General features: G+C 33.6%; 1 protein-coding gene and 1 pseudogene across 2 annotated transcripts in view; one reads left to right on the forward strand and one right to left on the reverse strand.

The window, feature by feature from the left end:
- The window catches only part of SYCP1 (synaptonemal complex protein 1), a 118,559-nt gene that overhangs the window by 39,696 nt on the left and 54,977 nt on the right, over window positions 1-23,886 (reverse strand). The window contains exons 19-28 of one of the 2 annotated variants that reach the window (XM_047870822.1): window positions 23,454-23,571; window positions 22,585-22,655; window positions 19,673-19,754; window positions 16,594-16,656; window positions 14,097-14,159; window positions 13,872-13,934; window positions 5,561-5,677; window positions 4,778-4,888; window positions 3,194-3,286; window positions 2,594-2,668 (exon numbers count right to left, since the gene is read on the reverse strand). In XM_047870822.1, coding sequence (XP_047726778.1) covers window positions 2,594-2,668; window positions 3,194-3,286; window positions 4,778-4,888; window positions 5,561-5,677; window positions 13,872-13,934; window positions 14,097-14,159; window positions 16,594-16,656; window positions 19,673-19,754; window positions 22,585-22,655; window positions 23,454-23,571 — 856 coding nt within the window. The remainder of the gene's footprint in view (window positions 1-2,593; window positions 2,669-3,193; window positions 3,287-4,777; window positions 4,889-5,560; window positions 5,678-13,871; window positions 13,935-14,096; window positions 14,160-16,593; window positions 16,657-19,672; window positions 19,755-22,584; window positions 22,656-23,453; window positions 23,572-23,886) is intronic. The other variant, XM_047870823.1, reaches the window with a different exon arrangement.
- On the forward strand, window positions 10,739-11,179 carry LOC125172569 (60S ribosomal protein L12-like; annotated as a pseudogene).

Raw genomic sequence — 23,886 nt, forward strand, 5'->3', positions numbered from 1 at the left:
TTCAGCCATAAAGAAGAAGGAAATCCTGCCATTTGCAATAACATGAATGGACCTTGGGAGCATTATGCTATATGAATTAAGTCAAAGAAAAACAAATACTTACATGTTTTCATTTATATGAGAGTCTAAAATTTTAAAAACTCCGGGCACCTGGGTGGCTCAGTTGGTTAAGCATCTGACTTCTGCTCAGGTCATGATCTCACAGTTTGTGGGTTCAAGTCCCGTGTTGGGCTCTGTACTGACATCTCAGAGCCTGGAGCCTGTTTCAGATTCTGTGTTTCCCTCCCTCTGCCCTCCCCCATCCCGCTGCCCTGCTTGTGCTCTGTCTCTCTCTCAAAAATAAATAAACATTAAAAAAAAATTTTTTTTTTAAACTCATAGAAAAACATCAGATTTGTGGTTACCAGATGCAAGGGGCTTGGGGCTGGGGAATTAGATGAAAATGGTCAAAGGTACAAACTTCAAGTTATAAGATAAATAAGTACTAGGGATGTAATTTACCACACAATGACTATAGTTAACACTGCTATATGGTATACGTGAAAGTTAAGAGAGTAAATCCTAAGAGTTCTCATGAAAAGGGAAAGAACTGGGGCGCCTGGGTGGCGCAGTCGGTTAAGTGTCCGACTTCAGCCAGGTCACGATCTCACGGTCCGTGAGTTCGAGCCCCACGTCAGGCTCTGGGCTGATGGCTCAGAGCCTGGAGCCTGTTTCCGATTCTGTGTCAGGCTCTGGGCTGATGGCTCGGAGCCTGGAGCCTGTTTCCGATTCTGTGTCTCCCTCTCTCTCTGCCCCTCCCCCGTTCATGCTCTGTCTCTCTCTGTCCCAAAAATAAATAAAAAATGTTGAAAAAAAATTTAAAGAAAAGGGAAAGAACATTTTTTTCTTTTTTTTTTTTTTTGGCATCTATATGAAATGATGGATGTTAAATGTATTACAGTAATCATTTCACAATATATGTAGGTCAAATCATGCTGTGTACCTTAAACTTGGACAGGGCTGCATGCCAAATATATCTCAATAAAACTGGAAAACATTTGGAAAGAAAAGAACTTTAAGAGTAGTTAAAAACAATGAAGAAGACCTCTTCTACTAAAACAGCAGGATAAAGGTAAGTATATGTTACTAATACAGGTGAAGAGAAAACCATTTAGTCATTCCTCTGACAACATTCATTAAAAGCAGAAACTTTTCAGAGCCTCGTGGGTGGCTCAGTGTTAACCCACTGAGACCTTTGGCTCAGGTCATGATCTTGCGGTTTGTGGGTTTGAGCCCCATGTTGGGCTCTGTGCTGACAGGCCTGCTTCAGAATCTGTGTTTCCCTCTCTCTCTGCCCCTTCCCCTCTTGCACTCTGTCTTTCTGTCAAAATAAACATTAAAAAAAGAATAAAAATAATAAAAAAATACATTAAAAATTTTTTCAAAGCACTGTGCTCAAAGAGAAAACAAAAATAAATAAGATATAATCCTTGCCTCTGAAGAGCCTGAAATATAATAGAAGCATAGAGTGACATAACTATTTTTAATATAAGTACAAACTGCTATGAAAATACTTATATACAGTAAGCTCACCTTTGGAAGTTGAAAGATGTGTCAGATTTGCCATAGTGAAGAAAGGAATTAAGTACAAGAAACAAAGTGAACAAATGCACAGGGTCTTGAAACTGAAAGTGCAAGTTACCTAGGCTGCTATTGAGTCATTAAGAGAACAGGTTTTGGAATCATGTAAAATAGACCTAGATTTGAATTCTAAGTGATTTTACTTTTTTATTACGTGATCTTGAATAAATAACCTAAACTCTGTAAAAATGAGGATAATATGTATTGCTTATACCATTGTTGTAAGGATTAGGTAGGATAGTCCTATAGAAAGCAAGAATAAATAAATAGTATCTGCCATTTTAAAATAAACCCATTATTTTGTCAGGGTGCCTGGGTAGCTCAGTTGAGCGTCCCACTTCGGCTCAGGTCATGATCTCGCACTTCGTGGGTTCAAGCCCCATGTCAGGCTCTGTGCTGACAGCTCAGAGCCTGGAGCCTGCTTCAGATTCTGTGTCTCCCTCTCTCTCCACCCCTCTCCCACTAACTCATGCATACGCACTCTCTCTCAAAAATAAACATTACAAAAAATTTTTAAGTAAGTCAATTCATTTTGTAAACTGCAAAACACTATACAAATATAAGGCATTATTCTTTCCTAAAACCTGATGAATAGTTTAAAAAACACATCTAAATATAAGCATTTTATAATATATGAGATAATATTTTCCAAGTACTTCTATCTAAAAGCACTCCTAAAGTATGGCTATATTTATATGTTTAATATTTCAATAAAGGAATATACTAAATATGTCTGAAAAAGAAGCTAATGGGGAAAACTATATTTTAAAAATATATGTTTATTATATATATATTTAATATAAATATAATTAATATTAATATTTAATTAATATTAAATATATAAAATAAATATATATTTTCTAGCATGACATGTTTATAAGAACAATGTTGCAATTACACTTCAGTAAAAAATTAAGAAAACAAAGTCACACCTAAATGGTACAATTAGTTACTTTAATGCCACAAAACCTACCTTTTCTTCTCTTTCTATTTCAAGTTGTTTCTTAACAGACAAAAGCTCATTTTTGAAATTAGATAGTTCAGCTTCCTAAAGAAAAAAATATATGAAATTTTCAAGTACATCCATGTATTTCTCAAAACAATGCTAACAAATGCTTCAGATATATTCGGTTTTTCAGAGAAATAAATTCACTAATAAAATATATACACTTTAAAAGTCTACTGATAGACAGCCTGCTAGCTGAACATGACTAAAGATTTCATTTAGACAAATTTCTTATAGTTTTCTCTGAAGAAATATTAACACCATGTATATTCTCCTCCTCAGCATCTCCTAATATATCCCATTCCTCCTCTCCCCATCTCTATCAGAGCTCCAAATTTATTTGTAACTGGAGTTTATATTTATTCATTTGAAAAAATAGTTCACTCCACCATACCAGAATATAAATTGGAAAACCACTTAACTATCAAACCCATAAGATCTTTTTCAAAATGTAAGATTCTTTGATTCTATAGCTCTAAAATTATGGCTTTACTTAATATATTACTCTTTACCACCAGCCATGCTGATATGAAAATTGGCATTAGTACTATTTGCTCTGTAACTCACCAAAGATGCCTTCATTGATGACTGTTCTTGTTCTTTGCTTTTATAAAGTCCTAATTCTGCATCTCTTTCTTCAACTATTTTATCATATTGGTGCTATATTAAACAGAGAAAATATTTTAGGTGTATCAGAACACAAATAGGTCATGTTTTATTAATGGTGGTATTCTTAAGCATTTAATATTTGTTAGACAATGTCTAGGAATTCAGTGATATATATCTGAGTTTTTTCCTAACTTTTCAAGTCTTTTTTATTCATATAATGTAATCAATGAAACATAAAAAAACAGTCTTGAAAATAATCTAACACAAGAGCAGCAAAAAATTCTTTTTAATTAGAAATGTTGAATGTCATAATTTAAAAACTAAGGTAGGAATGCCAGGACCTCTTAGAAAAGTAACTGATTCCAGATCTGGGAATACAGGATGAGTCTTGAGCATTTGTCACAATAGAAAGCAAAAAAGCTGTCAGAAATTATTAAGGACAAAAGGACTGGCCAGTGGGTTTGAAGAGCCTCCCGCTGGCCAAAAGATAAACAATTTGAGCATCAAGGATTATACTGGATTGAGATATATAAAATATACTTAAATCTATGAGTTCACAATATTTTAAAGTTAAGCTCCACGCCCAGCGTGGAACCCAATATGAGACCTGAACTCACGAACCTAAGCTGAGATCGTGAGTAGGATGCCTAACTGACTGAACCACCCAGGCACCCCGAGTTCCCAATATTTTTATGAATTTTGTTAATATTTATTACTTAAATACTTTTAATTCTTGTTGGTTACCTCATAACAATGTTATATTTCACCAACAATTAAAAAAATTTTTTTTTCAACGTTTATTTATTTTTGACAGAGCATGAACGGGGGAGGGGCAGAGAGAGAGGGAGACATAGAATTGGAAACAGGCTCCAGGCTCTGAGCCATCAGCCCAGAGCCTGACGCGGGGCTCGAACTCACGGACCGTGAGATCGTGACCTGGCTGAAGTTGGACGCTTAACCGACTGCGCCACCCAGGCGCCCCTCACCAACAATTTTTAACATGGATAGATAGATAGGTATAGCCTACCTCCTCTCCAAATCTTGAAGGGAATAAAGGTAAATTCCCCTAAAAGAATGACTACTTTTAGAACGTTACTTTTAGAACAAAAAATACAGCATACTCACAAACACAATAAACATGAAGTCTTTCATCTATTTATACCACTGATAAAAATTTGTTTATCCTAATATGTGCTAGCCATATAGATGATATAAATATTTACCAGATACATATCCTGGGGATGTACTTAAATAAATAGAAGGTGGCTATAAGAGACTACTAGGAAAATTCAGAAGAAAAGTGATTACTTCCATACATCACAGATGACAAAGAGAGATTCTACCAAGGAAGTGACACCCGAACTCAGCTTTGTGTAGTTAAGACCCAAACTGTGAGAAATGAGAGATCAAGAATATTCTAGCTGTAATAAGACATTCTTGCATAGCTTTCTGACATATCAGAATGTTATCCTGATTTCATCATTTTATTCATAAATATGGCTCCAAATAATAGTTTTCAATACACAAAAAGGGAAGAGTTACCTTATGTTTTTCCATAAGTGCTACCATTTCAGCTATTTTATGTTGACATCGTTTATCAATTTCTTTCTGTAATTTTACTGCTTCATCAGCTATTACTTTTGCTTTCTCAACCTATCAAATAAAGTGATTCTTAAAATTAATGCACAAAAAACAAATTTAACTTAAATCCAAAGACCATACACACTACTTACATAAAATGCAGAAATCAAACACAAGGATATTAGGAAAGCCAAGCAGAAAATGCATTACTGTTTTGGTTTATTTTAGGGTGTTCTATCAAGTAAGATGACAATATAACACTGTAATGTTATAACCTTTTAATGTTATAATCTTAGTCTTGGCAAAATATACTACTCGGTACTCAAATACTTACAATAACAAAGATATTTTTAAGCTTCATAGAAACTGTCTCATATAAATTTATTAAATATTTTAAAAATCATAATTTAAAAATAAGAATTGCTTTTCTCTTAAAGTGCTAATAAAAATATAGGGTTTTGGGGGGGGGTTTGTTTTTTTTTTATTTTTTTTTAACATTCATTTATTTTTGAGACAGAGAGAGACCGAGAATGTACAGGGGAGGGGCAGAGAGAGAGGGAGACACAGAATCTGAAACAGGCTCCAGGCTCTGAGCTGTCAGCACAGAGCCCGACGCGGGGCTTGAACTCACAGACCGTGAGATCATGACCTGAGCCGAAGTCGGACGCTTAACCGACCAAGCCACCCAGGCGCCCCATAAAAATATAGTTTTAAGATAACAAATTTTCAAACAGTTTTTCCTACCTCTTCCAAAAGATTTTCTTCTGATATCGTTTTGTCTTTAATTTCTTTTTGATAGATGTCAGTCATTTCTTTAAATTTTTGTTTGGCAACTTCTAGTTCTAACTCTAATTTATTGACCTTTGAGCAAAGAAAATAACATGAACATTAGTAAATGCTGTGCATTACTTAAAAATATTCTCTATTCATTTTGGGGTTTTGTGAATCTTAAAAGATTACTTATTCATTGCAATTGTGGTTAGATCATTTTCTTACATTTTTTATACGGTGAGATGTGCTTTATTTTTCACAAAATCTATCTTCTACCCCGAAGTATGTATGTAGTCTTAGCAAGTAATGTTTTAAAAGCAACCATATATATTTTTTAATCCATTCCTCAGCAATATTTATTTAGTCTCAGGTTTAGGTTTATTATAGTAAGTACTCCATTTGGATAGAACATCCATGTGACTCAAAGAAAAGTCTGCTCTTTTACCAAAACAAACAGCTTTACTGAGGTACAACTGATACACATAAAAAAAACTACACATAATGTATACAATTTGATAAATTTAGACATATGCATATACCGTAAAACCACCACGATTCAGATGATAAGACATAATGCATCACCTCCAAAAGTTTCCTGCTATCCCTTTGTTTTTTGCTATTAAGAACATTTTAACGTGAGATCCTCTTAAATGAATAAGTTCACAATACAGTATTGTTGACTGTAGGTACCATGCTGTACCATCTGCTGCTGTACAGCTGATCTTAGAACTAACTTATCCTACATAATGGAAACTTTATACAAATTGAGGAACTCTCCATTTCCCCGTACCCCTTGCCCATTCTAATCTCTGCTTCTGTGAATCTGACTCATGCCTCAAAAAAGTGGAATCATGCAGCATCTGTCCTTTTGTGACTGGCTTTTGTTGCTGAATTGGAAGTGTTCTTTATATTCTGAATACTAGATCATTACCAAGTATATGACTGGCTAATATTCTCTCTATCCTGTGGGTTGCCTTTCACTCTTTTGACACTGCCCTTTGATACATTCAATAAAATTTCTACCAACATCCCAACTATCTTTTTGTCAGAAAATATAGAAGCTGATCCTAAAGTTTATATGGAATTATTAGGGACCCTGAATAGCCAAAACAATCTTGAAAAAGAATGATGTTGGAGGACACATACTCATTAATAATTTATAATAAAACTTACCACAAAGCTACAATAATTAAAACAGTGTGATATTGACATAAGATAACATACAGATCAAGGCAATAGAATTGGGAGTCCAGAAATAAGGCCATACAGCTATGGTCAATTTGTAATTTATTTTCAACAAGAGTAACATGACAATTCAATGGGGAAAGAATACTCTAACAAATGTTGCTGAGACAACTGCTATTCACATGGAAAGAAATAAATCTGGACACTTAACCACATATCATAAAAAAAAAAACCTCAAAACAGATTAAAGATTTAACTGTAATAGCTAAAACTATAAAACTCTTAGAAGAAAACAGGAGCTAACATTCATGGATCTGGCAGTGGATTCCTAGATAGGATACTAAAAGCATAAGCAAATGAGAAAAATAGATTTCATGAAAGACATAGTCTTAAAGAGATTTTCTATAAAGAATTAATATCTCTGATTTCTATTTTTTTCATATATTTTGTACAAAAATGTACTGAGTTGTGTAGACATGATTCAAACACAGAAATTATCAAAAGAAAGAGAAACCTGAATTAGCATATCCACCCTCCAGAGTCACTTATTACTTTAGAGCTGAATTAGAAATGAAGAGTAGGTATATGGCAGGGACAAGAATTGGGGAAGGGAGGTATAAGTAATTTAACAATGAATCAGACCGTATACTGTACTCAAGAATCAACCAACTTTAAGATGGAATAGTATCAATATTGATAAATACTTCTGAGTGCCTCTCTTCATTGGTTTGCCCCTTCTGCCCCTCAAATGTAACAAATATCCTTAATATTCATTTTTCCTTGCTCTTCTTTATAGTTCTGCTGTATATTTATCTACCAATATTTCAGAGTTGTTTTTGAACTTTATGTAAATGTATGTTTATTTTTCTTTCTTGCATTTTTTTATTCATCAGTATATTTCAGATACTTATGTGTGTAAATACACTTCCTTCATTTTCACTGCTAAACGCTGTTCCATTGTATGAGTGTACTGTAGTGCTTGGTGATGAGAAAGAATGAAATCCAGTCATTTGCAACAACATGGACGGAACTGGAAGCCATTGTGCTAAGAAATATGTCAGAGAAAGACAAATACCATGTTTTCACTCATATGTGGAACTTGAGAAGCTTAACAGAAGACCATGGGGAAAGGGAAGGGGAAAAATAGTTTCAAACAGAGAGGGAGGCAAACCCATAAGAGACTCTTAAATACAGAGAACAAACTAAAGATTGATAAGGGGGATGGGAGAGAAGGGAAAATGGGAGATGGGCATTGAGGAGGGCACTTGTTGGATGAGCACTGGGTGTTGTATGTAAATGATAAATCACAGGAATCTATCCCCAAAACCAAGAACACACTGTATACGTTGTATGTTAGCTACTTGACAATAAATTATATTTTTAAAAAAATGAGTGCAGGGGCGCCTGGGTGGCTCAGTTGGTTGAGTGTCCGACTTCGGCTCAGGTCATGATCTCACGGTCCATGAGTTCAAGACCCGCGTCGGGCTCTGTGCTGACAGCTTGGAACCTAGAGCCTGCTTCGGATTCTGTGTCTCCCTCTCTCTCTGCCCCTCCCCCGCTCACACTCTGTCTCTCTCTCATAAATAAACATTAAAAAAAATTTTTTTTAATAAAAAATAAAAAAAATGAGTGCAGAATTTTGTCAGATGCTTTTTCTGCAATCACTGAAATGATTATATTGTTCTCTTTTATTACTTGATACAGGAAATTACACTGATAGTTTCAAATTTTAAACTACCTTCTCAAGATAAACCTTCACTCGTTCAATGTAAGATAGTTTTCATTACAAGGTTAAATTTACTATTATATTAAGGATTTTATACATATATATTTTTTAATGTTATTTTTGAGGGAGAGAGACAGAGAACAAATGAGAAAGGCAGAGAGAGAGAGAGAGGGAGACACAGAATCCGAAGCAGGCTCCACGATCCAAACTGTCAACACAGAGCCTGACACGGGGCTCAAACTCATGAGCAGTGAGATCATGACCTGAGTCGAAGTCGGACGCTTAACTAACTGGGCCTCCCAGGCGCCCTTATACCTATATTTTTAAGGGATAGCGAAAAAATAAAAGATATTCTTGTAATGTCTTTGCCAGGATTTGGTATCAAAAAAACTAGTTGGGAATTGTTCCCCTTCTATTTTTAGGAAGAGTTCATAGAAGGCTGATATTATTTTTAAAAATTTTTTGAATATACAGTTTTACATTACTTTCAGGTGTACAACAAAGTCATTCAGCGTCTCTATACATTATGCTATACACTCACCACAACTGTAGCTACCATTTGTCATCACACAATACTATTAACAATAGTATTACTATGTTCCTATGCTGTACCTTTAATTCCCATGACTTACTCATTCCATAACTAGGAAGCTGTATCTCCTACTCCCTAACACCCATTTTGCCCTTCCCCCAAGACGGGTATTATTTCTTCCTGAAGCATTTGTTAGAATTCACCAGTGAGATCTTCCAGATCTGGATATTTCTCTAGGAAATTTTTCATGACAAATTCAGTATCGCTGATATATGGTTCTTTAGATTTTCTGTTTCATCTTGTGTCCATTCTATTAAATTAGGTTTTCCAAATTTTCCCATGTCATCTAAGTTTCAAATTTATTGGCATATAATTGTCCATGACATTCCCTTATTATCTTTCCAATATTTATAATATTTATATTAATGTCCTATTTCATTCTTACCTTTAGTGAGTTTTATTATTTTTGTGATCAATCCTGCTAAGGGATTATCAATTTTAGTAATATTTTCAAAGAATCAACTTTTGACTTCATTGATTTTTTTCATTTTTTTTTCTCTTTGTCTCTCTTCTGTTTCTTTGATCTCTCTTTACTATTTCCTTTTGTCTACTTTCTTTCGGTTTAATTTGCTCACCTTTTCTCAGTTTCTGAATAAAAACGTGAGTCATTTCTTTTCTAAAACAAACATTGTTTATAAATTTCCTTCCAAAACCTGCCAAATGCATGCCACAAATTTTGACATGCTGTATTTCTATCATTATTCAGTTTAAAATCATTTCTAACTTTTCTTGTAATTTCTTCTTTGGCCTATGACTTATTAGTGTGATATTTAATTTCTAAATATTCAGACTTCTCTAGGTATCTTAAGGTTACTTATTTCTAACTTAATTCTATTGTAGTTAGAGAATATACTTTGTAAAACTTCAATCTTTTTAAACATATGGAGACTTGTTTTATAGCCCAGCATATGGTCTTTCTTGGTAAACATTCTATGTGTCTACAAAATAATTCACAGCTTAACTATAGTGTTCTATAAATGCAAATTAAGTCAAGGTAGTAAATGGTGTTGTTCAGAATTTCTACATTCTTACCAATTTTTTACTAGTTGTATCAATTGCTAAAAGAGGTGTATTATAATTCATTTTAGTTTAAGTTTTTGCTTCATGTATTTTGAAGCTCTGTTATAAAATACAAACATACTCATGATTGTTACATCTTCCTGATACATTAATGCCTTTATCACTGTGAAATGCCCCTCTGGATCTCTGATAATACTTTTATCTTAATCTATTTTGTGTGTTATTAAAACAATCACTCCAGTTTTCCTATTCTTACTGTTTTGCATGGTATACAATGTATCTTTTTCAACTTTATTTTCAACTTCCTTGTATCTTTACATTAAATAAAGTATGTCTCTTATAGGTAGCATATAGTTTGGTCTCAATTTTTTATCCAGACTAACAATCTCTGCCTTTCTTTTTATTATTTAGTTCATTGATATTTAAGGTAATTATTGATATGCTTGATTCAGATGTATCATTTTGCTCTTTGCCTTCATGTCATCTCTTTTTTTGTTCTCCTCCTCTTTTGGATTTATCAAAATTTTTTAGTCTTCCACTTTTTTGGCTTTTGGCTGGGAGGAGATGAAGGTGCAACTGTCTTTGGTGGTCCCAAATCCAGATTCATCCAACATCAACTGCTGTCACCATGCCAGTAAAGTTTGATCCCAATGAGATGAAAGTTGTATACCTGATGGGCAATGGTAGAGAAGTTGGTGCCACATCTGTCCTAGCCCCGAAGATCAGCCCCCTACGTCTGTCTCCAAAAAAGGTTTGTGATGATATCACCAAGGCAACTGGTGATTGGAAGGGTCTGAGGATTACAGTGAAACTGACCATTCAGAACAGACAGGCCCAGATTGAAGTAGTACCTTCTGCCTCTGACCTGATTATCAAAGCCATCAAGAAACCGCCAAGAGACAGAAAGCAGCAGAAAAATATTAAGCACAGTGGAAATACCACTTTTGATGAGATTGGCAACAAAGTCAGACAGATGTGGCACCGATCTTTGCTAGAGAACTCTCTGGAACCATTAAAGAGATCTTGGGGGCTGACTGCCCAATCTGCGGGCTGCAATGTTGATGGCTGACACTCTCATGACATCAATAGTGAGCAGTGGGGCTAAGCTGGTGAAGAACTGTAAATAAAAATATTTCAATAAAGGATCATTTGACAACCAATGGAAAAATTTTTTTCTTCATTCCATTTTTCTATTGGCTTTTCACTGTTTCTTTCCATTATTTTACAGTGACTGCTCTAGAGAGAATATGTATCACTAACTTATAGTCTACACAAGGACTTAATAGTGTACTACTTCATGTATCATGTAAAAATCCTACAACAAAATAGTTGTATTTACCTTCCTGCCCTTTGAGCCATGGTTGTCATATATCTTATGCACTGTACATAGAATTTTTTTATAGAAGCCGAATACACATTTTAAAAATTAAAAAAGAGAAAAATATATAGCCTTTTGTATTCATTTAGATATTTACTGTTTCTAGTACTTTTCATTCCTTCCATTGATTCAAGTTTTCATCTGATGTCATTTTCCTTCAGACAGAAAAAAATTCCTTCAGCAGGTCTTTAACGATTAGTGTAACTCTCAATGTCCTTATTTTTGCTGCATACAGAATTCTGGCTTGATGGTTTATTTCTGGCACCACATTACAGATGTCATTCCTTTGTCATCCAGCCTTCACTGTCCTAATGCAAGGTCAGCCCTTATTTGTGTCATTGTTCCCCATATGCAATATGATGTTCTTCTCTGGCTGCTTTTAAGTTTCTATTTTGGGTTTTAGCACTTTGACTAAGATACACCTGCCTAGGTATCATTTTCTGTTTATCTTCCTCTGGATTTGATAAAAGCCACAGATCTACAAGTTTCTGTTTTTTATTAAATGTGGGAAATTTTTCAGAAATCCTTCAAATAACCTTCTTTTGACCTATTCTCTCTCTACCCTCTTCTTAGGGTCTCCAACTACACACTTAAAACCACTTGATATTGTCCCGCAGGCCACTGAAGTACCATTCCTTTTTTTATTTTCTTCTCCATCTTTCTTCTGTGCTTCTCTGATCATTTCTATTGATCCAGCTTCAAGTTCACTGACACTCTCTTCATCCATTTTCAATCTACTACTAGGACACTTGAAGTTTAAGATATTTTACTTTTCAGTTTTAGAATCTCCATGTGATTCTTTTTTAAAGTTTCCATTTATTCATGGAGATTCCCCATTTGTTATTTCATTATAATCATACTCTCCATCTTTGAACACAATTAAAATAGCTACATAAATGATCTTATCTGCTAATTCCATCATCTGGGTCATCTTAGAGTGATTTCCTATTGACTTATTTTTATACTGCTAATGGTTATCTGTGTCATCTTCAGTTTAGGGCTACTATAAGTAATGCTGCTATGAAGATTTTGTACATTTGTCTTGATTCTACCTACAGAAGGCTGATTTATAGGATATATGTATCAGTTACTTTTCTACATAATTCCAGCAGTTTGAGACTTCTTTTCATTTTTAACACAATGTTTATATATTTTTAATCTCAAATAGTATTACAGGAAGGTGTAATATTTTTGCTTTCCTAGAAAAGGGCCATGTCTCAAACACCGGGAACCATTGTTTTCCATTCAAGACTCGAAAACTATTTGAGTACTGTCAGTTGTTGTTCAAAGACTTGGGCATATGATAACAAATTAGAGCTCTGACATCATGAGCTGACATTCCCTAAGTTTAATTTGTTTCTGCAAAATCAATGGTTCGCAAACTTCTTGGGCAGCCAGATAATATGTAGAGCTTCTATAAAATGTAGATTCCATGCAAATTGGTGCAGCCACTCTGGAAAACAGTGTGGAAGTTCCTCAGAAAATTAAAAATAGACCTACCCTATGACCCAGAAATAGCACTTCTAGGAATTTACCAAAGGGATACAGGAGTACTGATGCATAGGGGCACTTGTACCCCAATGTTTATAGCAGCACTCTCAACAATAGTCAAATTATGGAAAGAGCCTAAATGTCCATCAACTGATGAATGGATAAAGAAATTGCGGTTTATATACACAATGGAGTACTACGTGGCAATGAGAAAGAACGAAATATGGCCCTTTGTAGCAACATGGATGGAACTGGAGAATATGATGCTAAATGAAATAAGCCATACAGAGAAAGACAGATACCATATGTTTTCACTCTTATGTGGATCCTGAGAAACTTAACAGAAACCCATGGAGGAGGGGAAGGAGAAAAAAAAAAAAAAAAGAGGTTAGAGTGGGAGAGAGCCAAAGCATAAGAGACTCTTAAAAACTGAGAACAAACTGAGGGTTGATGGGGGGTGGGAGGGAGGGGGGGGTGAGTGATGGGTATTGAGGAGGGCACCTTTTGGGATGAGCACTGGGTGTTGTATGGAAACCAATTTGACAATAAATTTCATATACTGAAAAAAAATAAAAAAATAAAGTTAAATTAAAAAAATAAAATAAAATAAAATGTAGATTCCAAGACTCCACCCCAAAATCTACTCAATCTCAATTGTGGAGGTATGGGTAAGGAATATGAATACACACATATACCACACACGTTCATGTATTTTAAGCTGCTTATATTATTTTAATTCAGCTAAATCACAGACAAGTACTCTATTACAACTAAAAGGATTCCTGTAAACTCAAAAGATAATTTCTGAAAATAACTGCTACAATATGAAAAGTTTAAAATTCCTAAGTTCTCATCTACTTACTAGTATTTTAAAAACAAAGAGTCCAAATACCTTTATCTCATAAATATTCAGTTGCTTGCTTTCTGCTGTACCCTTTTTTTTTAAGGCCTTATTCTGTAAAAAATTAAAAATACAGAATTACATTCAGTGATTCAATTTTGCACTGCCACTGACTTAGACTGAAATTACCAAAGGAAAGAAAAGCATTATTCTCTAAAAGTATAGTGAAAAAAATAGTTTTCCTTTAATAGTTTGATTTTGAGAATCAGTACATACCTCTTGTTGGAGTTCTTCAATACACTTGCTTTTATTTTCAACTTGTTTCCTTAAATTGTTACACTACAAATTATGAGAAATTATAATTATTTTATTCAATATTCCAGTCAAAATAAGTAATTTTAAACAAAAATATTGCATAAGGTAAAAAAGAGGTCATTTCAAAAATCATGTGGTTAAGTAATTCCATTAATGTCAAAAATTATGTGATCAAGTATAAATTGTAATGAAGAAAATGTGCCTCTTGGTAAATTCTATACAGAAGGCTGTATTATATTAATTGGATTTTCAAAAGCTACAGCCAGAGATAAGATTAACTGTAATTTGTTCCCCATTATTACTCATTATTCCCCATTTCATTATTCCCCATTTCTCATTTCTGAGTCTCTTTTACTTGTTATATTTGGGGAAGGGAAATAATGTGATACTCTATGTTCTAGCTACATTCTAATTCCTCTTATCTAAACCACTTTTTTTTTTTTTATCTCACTTTAAGAGACTATTTCACTTGAGTACACAGGCATGATTGGACCAGGAGGCATTAGGGTAAGAAATATTTGGAGCACCATAAAAGTAGCACAGATTTCTAACCAGTCCTAAGACATTACAACTTTGTAAATTGTCCTAATTTCCATCAAAATAGAAACTCCAAAGGGGCGGGGGGAACTAACCTCTCTTAGCACAAACTATTCTGTTAAATATTTTTACTGCAAAACCCACGTGCAGTCATAGTTAGCTATTATTCTAAAGCTGAGTAATACACTGCACTGTTGTTTAAAGTAACTTATTTATCTCATTTTTAATATCCCCCACCCCCAAACCGTCTACTTCACGGAAGAAAAGTTAAAGAAAAGTGATTTTCACAGCAATTTTACTGGTATAAACATATTAGCGGGTACAACTATTTGTGTATATAATTTTTCCTTACTTCCAATTTTGACAGAAAAGCCAGCTAGATACTCTGAACAACCTTCCTGATAATTTAAAAGTAAATGGCTACAAAACAGGTAATCTGCTTACTTGAAATTATAATTTAAAGTGATAATAGTAGGTTTGGGGGTAGCACCAAAACCAGCTAAGGATGTATGTTGAAACTACCTAGGGTAAGGGAGATAGATAAAACTTAGAGCTCACTAAAGGTAAAGAATTCAATAACACAACCCCGCATAAAGCCATAAACTCAAAAGACTACCTACCCTATGAAAATGTAAACAAGAAATAAATCTGCCACACAGAAGGGTACTGTAAGAAAACTTGTCTGTCTTGATGCTAACACCTAAGTGAAAGGTATCAAAATCTTCCCTGAAATTTGTAGACATGAGGTGGCCTTATATGAGTTTATAGGCTGAATTCATGCTATCTCTATTATTTGGAAAAACTTAAAAATGGAGAATTTAATTTAAAATGGTTCCTGGTGAATAATGCTCCCAAGAAAATCTTTTGGGGAAGATCCCAACTTCAATACAAACCTCAAAGAAATCCCATAGATGAAATTCCAAAGAATCATTAAAAAACACAAAAGAATCAGCAGAAAGAACAAAAAGCAGAATCAGACCTGAAAAGACTTCAAATACTGGTATTCCTAAAAAAAACCCTTCTTTATTATTGGCATTACTACCATCCAAAAATTATATACCTTACTAAAATGATAGTGGCATCAAAACTATCAACTTTGAAGTCATTTTGACTGCCCCATCTCACTCTCCCTTCTTTCTGAATAAGCTAATGAAAATTAAAATAACAAGTTTTCATTCCTTTTAAGTTTAAATAATCTCCAAATTTAGGGCTAATGAAGATAAATATATTTGGTAGGATGTCCAAAAATTCTTGAAAAGTATTTAAACTATCACAGTTTTTGAAATCACAGTTCAATTTTAAATAAAATAATTCATGTGCATAGAAACAAAGAATTTTATTCACCAGAATTCTGGGTAGAAGAAAACAGTGTTGCTTATTAGAGGTCAGAACTTCAGAGAGTGAACTATACTTTTCCAGAGGACTACTCAACTATAAGGAAGGTCAAGTTTAGGACAAGTGTGTGGTGAGGGATAGAGAAAGGAAGAGTGAATTGGGATGGACAGCCAGGCAGTAAAAACACTTCATAACTTCACATAAAAAGACGAGAAAATTTTCTGTAGCTCCCTTGATTATAAGAATGAGAGCAAAGTCTAACAATAATGTTTAAAAGCATCTTGCTGCTCTAAAGATATCTGCAACAAATACAGCTGCTGAGAGTGTGAAATCTGGGGAAAGGGAAGAGATAACTAAAGAGGAGTTTAATGAAACTTTGCTGTTTGAAGCACTGTACAAAACTCCTGAACTAATGGCCTCTTCAAAGAAACCTGCAGTAAAAATCCAAACTTATTCCTTAAAGCCTTCAGTGGAGAATTGAGATCTCTTTCTACAAGACAGTGTAAAGATTCCTAAAGAATCTAGTCATACATATATTGTTACAAAGTCTCTTTTCTCAAAAACATTTTTTGCGATTTGGTAATACCTTGTTCTCTAATATCTTCATTTGTTTATCTTTTTTTAAAACTTCACATTCAATGCTGCGAGCCTAAAAAACATTATATGACATCAGATTAAAAATGCTAACAGAATTTTCTTCTATGAGAATCTTATCGAAATGGAATTATAAAACTTAGTCTTATATTTCTACAAAAATATCCATTCTCCCAGTTTATTTCAGTATTCTTTTTTTTTTTTTTAAAAGAAACTGTCTTTAATGTTCATCATTCTTATCTTGGCCCAATAATCACTTTATATTTTATTAACTTCCCAGTTTACCCTGAAATTTAAAAAAAAAGTTTATTTATTTATTTTGAGGGAGAGAGAGTGCATGTGTGTGCGTATGCACACATACAAGTGGGAAAGGGGCAGACAGAGAGGGAGAAAGAATCCCAAGCAGGCTCTGCTCCATCAGCACCAACGCAAGCCTCAATCTCACAAACAATGAATGAGATCATGACCCGAGCGGAAATCGAGAGTCAGACACTTAACCAACTGAGCCACCCAGGTACCCGCTACCCTGGATTTTTAACAGTTGTCTTGTATACAAATGTTTATAATTTTTTAAATATGTCTTTCACAAACATTTGTTAGATCTGAACCTTGTAACAACCCAATGATAAAGACAGGTCAGGTATTATCATCTCCATTTTAGAGATGAGAAAATAGGCTCAGATAAAGCATGCATGAAACAATATAAATGTCTAAACTAAGGTAGCAGATTGGGGGGAAAAGTGTAATGAATATCAATGCCAGGCAAATATCTGAGAACTACTTACAAACTGGATTCTTTCTGAGAAGCTGTTTCAATAGGTAAATAGAAATCCAACCATGGAAAACGCTTAAATATGCTAACAACTTGTTTTGCATTTGGGTTTTTTCCCTTAACTCATCACTAATATCTTGTACATTGATAACATAAATTTAAATTCTTGGTAGAGAATTTTTATTTTAAACACTAAATTCATGTTTTACCACATCACAAACAAAAGGACTGAGGTCTTGAGCAGCCTCCGATGCAAATTTTAAAGCAGTAAATTACATAGCAAGTCTTTAGGATAAGATTAAATTGTTTTTTTCTGGTTGAACATAGTAAATATGAAACTGAAAGTAAAAAATACGTTTTTGGAAGAAAAAAATATGGGAGAGTCTAAAGAATGGTAGAAGTCCAGCACTACCACTACTACTTCTTATTCATGACATTCAGAGTCTCAATTTCTTTTTTTTTTTTTAAGTTTATTTATTGGGGGGAGGGGGCAGGGAGAGATGAACAGACAAAGAGGCAGACAATCCCAAGCAGGCTCTGTGCTGCCAGCCAGAGCCTGATGCAGGGCTCAGTCTCACAAACTGTGAGATCATGACCTGAGCCGAAGTCAAGAATCAGACGCATAACCAGACTGAGCCACCCAGGTGCTCCCAGAGGCTTGATTTCTTAATTCATAAAAAGAGGACAAAAGTAAGTTCCAGTTAACTAAGATCACATATATAGAGAACTAGAATGTTCCTGGTACACTGTAAGCCCTTCAAAATATTAGCTCATCTCATCCTTAGTTGAGATGGTCTGACAACTTTCTAAAAGTAAACATGACATTCCTCAGGTCAAAACTCTTCAATAACCTCAAATTCCTAAATATAGTTTATGAGACTTTACATAATCTGCCCTCATCTCTCCCAACTTTCATTTCCCTATCCTCATCTCTCCACTCTCATCTTTCCCTACTCTCTACACTATTACCACAATCTTGAACTCTACCTTTCAACCAAGATGAACTTTTCATAATTGCTTAAATACAAAAGACTCTCTCATGGTCTGTATACAGTGTGTGTATACTTGTAAATTATAACACTCTTTTCCCTGATATATTTATGTCCACCTCTCTGACTTCCACTAATTCCTATTAATCTAAGGTTTCAAATTGAATGTCACTTCTTCCAGGAAACGTATCCTGATTAGATGCCCCGTACAGGCTCCAACAGCATCTATATAGAGGACCTATGTTTTGGTCTGGCCACCATTCTTTCCTGAGAAAACTCTGTTAGTGTAAATTCCATGATAATCCTGCTAAATCCATGTTGTTTGATCGAAGCTAATCTGTCTCCAGGAGTAGGTGGGTAAGTACCTCAGGCTTTGCCAAATTACTCTACCCCTTACCCACAATAATTAATTCAGGAATAAGTAAGTAAACTAAACTAGGCCAAAGTCCTTTCCAAGATTTTTTTCCCAGAGCTTTCAGGACACTTTTTTAAAGCCTTCCAACTGACTCCAGCACCTTTCATATCTCCTCATTCCATTCTTAAAGATTAAAAATATCATTTCCCTAATAACAAATCTTAATAGGGGGCACCTGGGTGACTCAGTCAGCTAAGCATCTGACTCCGGCTCAGGTCACGATCTAGTGATTCATGAGTTTGAGCCCCACCTTGGGCTCTGTGCTGACAGCTCAGAGCCTGGAGCCTGCTTCAGATTCTGTGCCCCCCACCCCCCACTCTCACTCTCTGCCCCCTCCCCCCATGCTCTCACTTGCTCTCTCTCTCAAAAATATATAAGCATTAAAAAAACAAAACAAAACACTTTAATTGGATCACACATTATCCACCAGAACAAATGAAGTCCAAGCTTGATACCCAGAACAGTGCCTAGAACATGGTGGAATCACATACTTCGTACTATTCCACTTTTGTGATATTCTTCCCGGAAAACCTTCTTCCTATGTCTATATATTGACATCATACCCACCAAAGCACAACACAAACTTACCAATTTTATCGGTATGTTATTTACTGACAAATTTTTTCTTGAGCCTCTTTAGCCTAAAAATGTATATCAACATTAAATGTTGAGGATTTATGAAAGAAATTTAGAATTATAGCACTATTTCTTTTACTCATAAATCCTATAAGCAAAATAACTCAGCTTTGCCTGTATTTTTAAGGTCAGCAGCCTACAATAGTCCCTATATCACTATTTATACACTAGAATATTTCACTTTATTTTTTTTTTTACACACGTGGTGATTTTATGATTTGAAATTCCATTCTACAATTTATTATTAAATATAACATACATTTTCTTCGCTCTTGTCCAATTTACATTTAACTTCATCTCCTTTCTGCTTTAGTTCTTCTCGCACAGATTCCAGTTCATTCCTTAAAGGAAATGGAAGAGTGATATAGTAATAAACTTTATATTTTTTGTTCTATTCATTTTCTGGGATTTCTAAAATGCTTGACTATATTTTTTTGTTGGTTTAGATTTTCATTTTGTTTGGTAATTATTCATGCATTAATGTCAACATATATACCTCCTCTCCTACATTTAAATGAATTTATACATTTAACTTGAAACTATCTAGATCCTTTTTCCACTAAAAAAAACCTCTAGAAAGAAGTACTTCTGATTTAAATCAAGATTGCACTTTACTCTGCCTTAGTCTTAAATTAGTCATCATAGTCAAGACATAGTTATTATTTTATACAAATAAATTAGGGACATAAATACAAGCGATTTTTAATGAACTACTACATGACAGATATTTACATAGACAAATATCCTTACATAGAGACAGAGAGAGACTATCTCTGGAAACACACATAAGAAACAGTGATACCTCTGGGGAGGGACACTAGACAGCAGAAAGACAAAGGAAAGACAGTTTTCTTTCCTTATGTGCCCCCCCTTTGTCGCTTTGAATTTTGTACCATATGCATTTATTATCCTTTCAAAATTTTGTAAATTAAAAATTTGTTGCACATGAAAGCAATGGTCTTTTGGATCCTTGAAGCTATTTCTTTTTTTTCTTTTTTTTAAATTTTATTTTAGAGAGAGCACATGAGCAGGAGAGAGGGACAGAGGGAGAGGGACAGGGAGAGGGAGAGAGAGAATGCCAAGCAGGCTCCATGCTCAGTGTGGAGCCTGATGCAGGGTTTGATCCCACGACCTTGGGATCATGACCTGAGCTGAAATCAAGAGTCCGATGCTCAACCAACTGGCCACCCGGGCACCCCTTCTTGAAGCTATTTCTATTTATAGAAATATATAAATATTATTCAATCATATGAAATAATTGGCCTTGTAAAAACTGAATTCAGGCTATTTACTCTTTAACTGAGTATAAAATTTTTAATTGGCATATTCTTACTTCTATAGGAGTATATATATATATACGTATATATATATATATATAGTATATAGAGTTGTGATATATGTTATATTGTATATATAATTATATAATATATATAATATAATATATAATTATATAACATATATAATTATTATATATAACTCTTCAAAGTGTATATATACATATATATTCAGAGTTATTTATGTCCGTAGAGTAGGTAGATGTACAAAAAGATATTTTCTAAGTAATTTTAATTCTCCTAAATAAAAGATAGCCTTTCCCTAAAATATGTCTTCATTTTTTTATCTCCAAAATGTACAGTGCTTTAATCACAGAGATTCAATCTAGAAATAACAGCTACTTTCTCTGAAGGAGAAAATTGAGCAACAACAACAAAAGCAATCATTAGAAGTGTAATAAAAGATGACTTTCCAAACCTAGAAAATAGTGACAGTCTTGTGGCCAGACACTATATGTAGTACTTTATTCACATTACCTCATATAATCCTCAATCCTATATATTAACCAAAATGAGAAGCCAAAGCTTAATACTTCAGGATATAAGTACAGACAAGGATCTCCAAGTATTTAGAAACCATCTAAATTAACTAATGGATTAAAAGGAAACTTAAAATACAGGAACAGGTTGTTTAGAAAATAAACATAAAAACACTATATATCAAAACCTAAGTCATAGATCCATAGCTGTGTTAAGAAGTAAACTGCTATCTTCAAATGTTTTTATTATTTGAAAAAGAGAAAGAAAACTAAGTATCAATATATCAATTTGAAAAAGAACTAAAGAAAAGATTAATATGTGATTTGAAGCAGGCAAAACATTTCTAAGTAGAAAAGCAATGGAAAAATTACCAAAAAAAGACAACTAGATTTAATTCAAATTAAAAAAATTTACGCACAACAAAAAATTACCCAAAATGCAAGGAAAACCACAAGTTGGGGGAAATATGTACTGTAATATATTGTAAATATATGTAAATATATTATTTAAAGCTTAAGTAAATCAGTAAGTAAACAAGACCTCAAAAGTATTAACAGGCAACAGATATAAGCAATTTTAGAAATAAGAAATTCTAGCAAGCAAACACAAAAAATTCCAAAACTTACCCCCCAAAAAAGAAAATTACAAGTCCTAATAGCAATGAGTTGTTTTTATCTATTATATGATCAAATAAATTAATAATAATACCCAAAACAAATTAAAAGATTGTTGGAGCCAGCATTTTCATACAATAGTGACTGTACTGCATGGTTTACAACTAGTATAACCTATTAGAAACCATTTGACTATCAACAGTTATTGAAATCGTTATTCCTATGACTCAGTAAATTCTCCTTGAAATGTATCCTATCAAATTCAAAATAAGGGAAAAAATCTGTATGCTCCAAGATGTTTACTACAATACTATTTATGATAGTGGAAAACTGGAAAATGTCATCTCTAAAACCAACAAGGATTAAAATAAATTGTTATATCCACTTGACTGGTTTATAGGCATTAAAAATAGACGATTGTGAAAACACCTAGAAACATGGACGTTTTAAAATAACATTAATTTTTTTTAATTTCGCTTCTAAATTTTCTTGCATATAATTACTTTCTTCAATATTAAATATAAGAAAGTTCATGATGCTTTAAAATTCCTGTCTAACCTATTTCAACACTAGAACAAAAGACATTGTTATGATTTTGTTTTTAAGCAGAACTCCAAAGCAATCATTCTAATTTTTTACTTTATACCATATCCAACATTAAGTGTAATATAAATTAAGCATAACAAATAGAAAAATACTAAAATCTTTTGCCAGACAAAAAAAAGCCAACTCATTAGTCTTGCCTTAATTGTGTTTCAGTTTTTTCCATATTTTCTATTTGTTTCAACATCCGTTCTTCTTTCTTTTTGCTATTCTAAAGAAATAATAAATGTTGTTTATGTTAATAATTCTGTTTCAACAAAAATAAAATTGAAACTAATATTTAAAACCTTTATCTGTCACCATGAAATTCAGTAAGTTATATATAAAACAAGACAGTGAGCTATTTAACTTGCATAGTTACATACTATTTTTCCAGCCTTATTTTAATTATTCCCCTAGTAATCTCTATACAGCAGCTAAAAAGCAAGTCTTACTTATTGTCTCCCAGTGATACTTTAAGGCCTTCTATCCTTGTTCATATTATTGTGACTTCAAGGAATGCTTTTCCATTCACTATTACCTACTGAACTTATAATCAGTCATCTTTTAAGACCAAAATCAATGCTATGTTCTCTCTGAAGCCTTCTCTTCCTCCAAGGAAGAAGATAACACTTTGTCCCCAAAACAACACATATAACATAGTATTTTAAGTTATTTGAGCATTTAGTTCTTCTCTTGAGTCATAAGATCTTAATGAGGAAAGAAGGTATTTTACATCGTTGTATCCTCCACATTGTCATATGATTTACCTGATAAATACTTGTTGAATAAATATTCATAAAAATCCTAACGCTTAAAATTACATTAACTTTATCAATGGGTAGTTCTACAGTCTGTTGCCCATTATCACCATCTAAATCAATATGCATATTTTTCTTCTGAAACAGAGGATCAGCTCTAAGATAATCAGATTTGTAAAGGGTAAAGAATCTTGGAAAGTCATCTATTCGAGCCCCCTATATTTACAGGTTAGAAAACTAAGTCACTGGTACTTTCTTTTCCAACTCACATCAGTATCTTCTTGCTGTTTCTTGAGTTCTAGGGCCATTTCACTTGTTTCTTGTGCTAATTTTTTGTTCTCCAGTGAAAGCCTGTTGCAGCTTGCATTTAGTTCAGTAGTCTTAAGCCTGTTTTTTAAAAACATATCAGACCTAAATATTTACCTATTAAATTATATGATGTAGAATTTAATTCAAGATAATCTTAGGGGAAAGGGAGAAAGAGCTGGGAATATAAATAAAATTGGCCATTAATTAATAATTTCTGAAGTGCAGTGATAGCTATGTGCTGCTTCATTACATTATTCCCTCTACTTTACACGTTTGAAATTTTCAACACTAAGTTAAGATGCCACAGATTTCCTTGCATATTCCCTACACCTCATCTCCCCATACTTTTCCACAAATTTTGAAGGGTGTCTTACTTTCTCATATAATTTTTTT

The sequence above is a fragment of the Prionailurus viverrinus genome, chromosome C1 (genome assembly GCF_022837055.1).
Source record: "Prionailurus viverrinus isolate Anna chromosome C1, UM_Priviv_1.0, whole genome shotgun sequence".
Lineage (NCBI taxonomy): Eukaryota > Metazoa > Chordata > Mammalia > Carnivora > Felidae > Prionailurus > Prionailurus viverrinus.